Source organism: Balaenoptera ricei, chromosome X, assembly GCF_028023285.1.
Source record: "Balaenoptera ricei isolate mBalRic1 chromosome X, mBalRic1.hap2, whole genome shotgun sequence".
NCBI lineage: Eukaryota > Metazoa > Chordata > Mammalia > Artiodactyla > Balaenopteridae > Balaenoptera > Balaenoptera ricei.
Window position 1 is genome coordinate 8,013,808 of NC_082660.1, and position 5,208 is coordinate 8,019,015.

General features: G+C 40.6%; 1 protein-coding gene across 1 annotated transcript; it reads left to right on the forward strand.

Moving 5' to 3' along the window:
• The first annotated feature begins 3,605 nt into the window (after positions 1–3,605).
• LOC132356904 (nucleophosmin-like) lies at positions 3,606–4,825 on the forward strand. The gene has a single exon (XM_059910110.1). It carries the CDS (start codon positions 3,621–3,623, stop codon positions 4,503–4,505), a length of 885 nt encoding a protein of 294 aa, XP_059766093.1. The 5' UTR covers positions 3,606–3,620; the 3' UTR covers positions 4,506–4,825.
• The last annotated feature ends 383 nt before the right edge of the window (positions 4,826–5,208 follow it).

The window sequence follows — 5,208 nt, forward strand, 5'->3', positions numbered from 1 at the left end:
CTGAAAGCATTCGTGTGAGAGCTAGTTGGAATCCAGTTGGGTTCCCCCAGAAACAGACTCTGAGCCCAGGGTTTGAGCATCGGTAGTTTATTTGGGAGGTGGTCTCAGGACACTGTGGTGGGAGAGGGAGAGAAGGGAAGTAAGACAGAGAATTGTTGAATATCGGGTTTGATATCAAGCAGATCATCACTGTGGGCAACTGTGGCTTAATCCCGCTGGGCACTCCAAAAATCTGGATAAAACACGTGCCTCAGATTTGTCCCACTTGAGGTATTGATACACCAACGCCCATCAGTCATTGGTTGAGGCAGCTCCGAGGGAGGTAAATTCCCCAGTTTGTCCTAATTGCTACTGCTGTCCCAACAGCAATATTATGTCTGGCAGCCAGAGAACATTCTCAGGCAAAAAATAATGCAGGTCCTGGCATTTGGGAGTTGGCTGGTATTCATCGAAGTGCTAAGAGTGAGGGGATACGGGTAGGGTGCCGATGGCATCTGCTACAGATTCATTTGCCAAATTAGTACTTGGATCCAAAATGTCTTTCCTCCTGTGGTTCTATGAAGCTAGGAAGCATACCTAGAAAACTTTAGGGCCATTTCAAAGAGGGTGAAGTGGTATGACCACATTTGAGAGTAGTTTGTTATCTAGAAATGACGAGGAGAGATGTATCCTATTTCCCATCAATTGTCTCCTAGTTCAGAGAAAGAGCCTCGCATGTGAAAAGAGAGAAAGGTACAAAATTTCTATTGCAGCAATTTTGGTAAAGGGAAAAAACCGGAAATAACCCGTATGTCCTTCAACAGAAAAGTTGAATGCAGAAAGGAAATTTTTGAGTGGCAGATCCAGAATATCATGTATGTACTGTTTCAAGCTTGAAAAACAGCTTTTTATATTGTTTATGAATACCTACCCATGCTGGAAAAGCATAAGGCATGCATGGGAATGAGAAACACCAAGTTCATTGGCAGTTATTTCTTGAGAGGGGGAGAAGCAGGTGGGATAAGGGAAGAGGGACACGGGAGCCTTGAATCACATCCAAAATTATTTGTTTTTTAAGAATTATCTGAAGCAAATATGGCAAACGTTTAAGATTTAACAAAGTTTTCTAGTAGGTATATGGATGTTCTTTAGAATATCCTCTCTATTTTTTTGTATACCTGAAACATTTCAGACTGTGACAGAAAACAAAGTCAAAACAAACAAAAAAAAGATGAAGTTTTTCTTACGGAATTTGTATTTTTGCCATTTTGGGGGAAACAAAATTGTACAATAGAGTGGTGGAATTTGGATTTTTTCCTACGGTGGAATTTCAGTTTGTATTTTGAACCTTCTGGTTTGCAGTTTGACCTTTATAGTTTCATTTTTGATTTTTCTAGTTCTAATTTTGATTTCCAAAGTCGGGCCTACTGTGTGATGGTACTCACTTAAGAAACCTAATATTTTCTTTCCCTTCCCAAGTTTTGGGACCAAGAAATGGAGCTCCTGCAGTGAGATGTCCGAAAAGATGATCTGGTAGTACATCTCAAGTCCAAGCTGTCCGTCAGGAGCACCGAACATAAAACACAGGCCCTAAGCAAGAGAAAGAGAAGGACTTGCTGCTTTTAAAGACTTAGATTCTGGAATTTTGTACATTTGAGTGTGCATTAAATTCCTGTCAAAACACAACCATCTGTGACATTCCAAATTTCTGGGTGAAAAGCAATAAAAGAAAGAGCCGGTGGGTTTGTTACTAGTTACCTGATGAGGTCAGGAGGCAGATTGCAAGGACGATGAATCAGCACTGGCTCACCCAGTCTTTCTTGGACAACCTGGCTTCCAGATTTTTCCGCCCTCCCTCTCTGCCTGGGCTGAGAACAGCCTTAGGCAAAACCGAGAAAAAAAAAACAAACCAAGTTCGTCTTGGGCACTCTCTCTTCGGCACTTCCGTGTAAGGACAACCACAAGAAGACAAACCCTTTTAAAAATTGATAATATGTTCACACGGTTTAAAATGCAAAAAGTACAAAAGGGTTTACAATGATAAGTCTCCCTCTTACCTTCCTTCTCCAGGTACCTGGGTCCCCAACCTGGAGGCAGCCAACACTGACAGAATGTTTTATGTACCCTTCCAATAATATTTTATGGCTCTACAGACAAACATGTGAATATGTACTTTTTCTTAAAAAAAAAGCATAAGATGTACACAGTTCTACACCTTACACTTTCCGCTGAACATATATCTTGGATATTGCCTCATATAAGTATATTAAAATATTTTCATTTGTAAAAATAACACATAATATTCTATTGTATGGATGTACATAATTTATCGAAATAGTTCCCTCTTAATAGGCATATAAGTTCTTTCAAATGTTAGGTTATTACAAGTAATGGTGCAATCAGTAAGCTTCACATGCATTATTACGTGTAGAATAAATTCCTGAAAGTAGAATTTCTGGGTCAAAAGGTATATGTATTTGTAATTATGACAGAAGTGGCTAGATTGCTCTCTCTAAAAGTGGTACCAGTTTTCTACTCCCATCAGCAATGTACAGGAGTACTCATTTCCCCCAATTCTCACCAACAGTCTGTTAAACTTACATTTGCTGAATTAATACATGAGAAATATGTGCATTTAATTTGCGTTTCTTTTATTACCTTTTCACTTGTGAAAAGTCATTTTCAACATGGGAAATTTGCTTTCTAGGGTACTAGAAGCTCTAAAAAGCTCTGATGGTATAACACATCCAGATTCTGGAGAACTTAACAACATATTTTTTTCTGAGTATCCAATAAAGGGAAGGAAAATTATAAAGGAAAAATGGTGATAATAATAATAAAAACAACAAGCATGATCAGACCAGGCAAGTGGGCAGGAAGCAAACAGAAATTTTAGAGTCGCCCTGGGCACAAATGCCACTATTACGGCAGGCAGGGTTGAATGGGGGGAGAAAATTGGGTACTTAATCTAGGGCTTCTGGAAAATGGGGCTGCTGGCCCTGAAACTCCTGCACTGAGCCAGGACCCTGGGAGGGGGCTCTGGGTGAAGAATAACGTCATGAAGATATTAAGAAGAATAATGATGATGATGGCTATAACAAGGTCTTCCTTTGTTAACCTGCAGCCACAGACCTGATATCACTTACGTTCTGATGTTCAGATTTATACTAGTCCTGAGACTTCTCTGGTGGCACAGTGGTTGGGAGTCCGCCTGCCAGTGCAGGGGACACGGGTTTGAGCCCTGGTCCCGGAGGATCCCGCATGCCGCGGAGCGGCTGGGCCCGCGTGCCACAACTACTGAAGGCCACATGCCTGGAGCCCATGCTCTGCAACAAGAGAAGCCACCCAATGAGAAGCCCGTGCACCACAACGAAGAGTAGCCCCCCGCTCGCCACAGCTAGAGAAAGACCGCACGCAGCAACGAAGACCCAACGCAGCCAAAAATAAATAAATAAATAAATTTTTATACTAGTCCTGAATGTGGATACATTAAAGTAGTTCCAGATAGGTAGCTCCTGGAGTCCATCAGAAGTCAATACAGCTTTCCCTGGTCTGATTCCGTCCTGCGCGACTGTTCCTTTGAACGGTAGTCTTTTATCTCCGTCCACTTTCTCTCCCACCGAAGTGCGTGCCACCAACCCATGGAAGATTCGATGGACATGGACATGAGCCCACGGAGGCCCCAGAACTATCTTTTCTGTTGTGAACTAAAGGCCGACAAAGATTATCACTTTAAGGTGGATAATGATGAAAATGAGCACCAGTTATCTTTAAGAACGGTCAGTTTAGGGGCTGGTGCAAAGGATGAATTGCACATTGTCGAAGCAGAGGCGATGAATTATGAAGGCAGTCCAATTAAAGTAACACTGGCAACTTTGAAAATGTCTGTGCAGCCAACGGTTTCCCTTGGGGGCTTTGAAATAACACCACCTGTGTTCTTATGGTTGAAGTGTGGTTCAGGGCCTGTGCATATTAGTGGACAGCACTTAGTAGCTGTGGAGGAAGATGCAGAGTCAGAAGATGAAGAGGAGGAGGATGTGAAACTCCTAAGTATATCTGGAAAGCATTCTGCCCCTGGAAGTGGTAGCAAGGTTCCACAGAAAAAAGTAAAACTTGCTGCTGATGAAGATGATGATGATGATGATGATGACGACGATGATGATGAAGATGATGATGATGATGACTTTGATGATGAGGAAGCTGAAGAAAAATCTCCAGTAAAGAAATCTGTACGAGATACTCCAGCCAAAAATGCACAAAAATCAAACCAGAATGGAAAAGACTCAAAACCATCAACACCAAGATCAAAAGGTCAAGAATCCTTCAAAAAACAGGAAAAAACTCCTAAAACACCGAAAGGACCTAGCTCTGTAGAAGACATTAAAGCAAAAATGCAAGCAAGTATAGAAAAAGGTGGTTCCCTTCCCAAAGTGGAAGCCAAATTCATCAATTATGTGAAGAATTCTTTCTGGATGACTGACCAGGAGGCTATTCAAGATCTCTGGCAGTGGAGGAAGTCTCTTTAAGAAAATAGTTTAAACAGTTTGTTAAAATTTTCCGTCTTATTTCATTTCTGTAACAGTTGATATCTGGCTGTCCTTTTTATAATGCAGAGTGAGAACTTTCCCTACCGTGTCTGATAAATGTTGTCCAGGTTCCATTGCCAAGAATGTGTTGTCCAAAATGCCTGTTTAGTTTTTAAAGTTGGAACTCCACCCTTTGCTTGGTTTTAAGTATGTATGGAATGTTATGATAGGACATAGTAGTAGTGGTGGTCAGACAAATGGAAATGGTGGGGAGACAAAAATATACATGTGAAATAAACTCAGTATTTTAATAAAAAAAAAAAGAAGTCAATACAAATCTTTGCTAGAGGAAACAACAATAAATATGAGCTCACCATAAAAAACTTACTAAAAAAATGAGGAAACAAGCCAGTACAAGTGAATCAGCAAAAACAACTAGAAGATGTTGACTATCAGGACTTAAGACATTAGGATTATCAGATAAAGACTATGCAATGACTATATGTCTATGACATGTTTACAGACAGAGTAACAATGAGCAAGGAGCAGGAAACAATAACAAATATCCAGGCAGATTTTCAAAAGAGCCAAATTGAACTTTTGGAAAAAAAAAAAATCATTGTAATTGGAAACTCTGGTTATATGCCTGCCTAGGTAGTAAAACTATAAAGAAAAGTGGGGAAGAGATTGCAGGATATGGCAG

Bases quoted from the DNA above. Each gene is read 5' to 3' on its own strand.
- LOC132356904 (XM_059910110.1), top strand. From the start codon at position 3,621: ATGGAAGATTCGATGGACATGGACATGAGCCCACGGAGGCCCCAGAAC.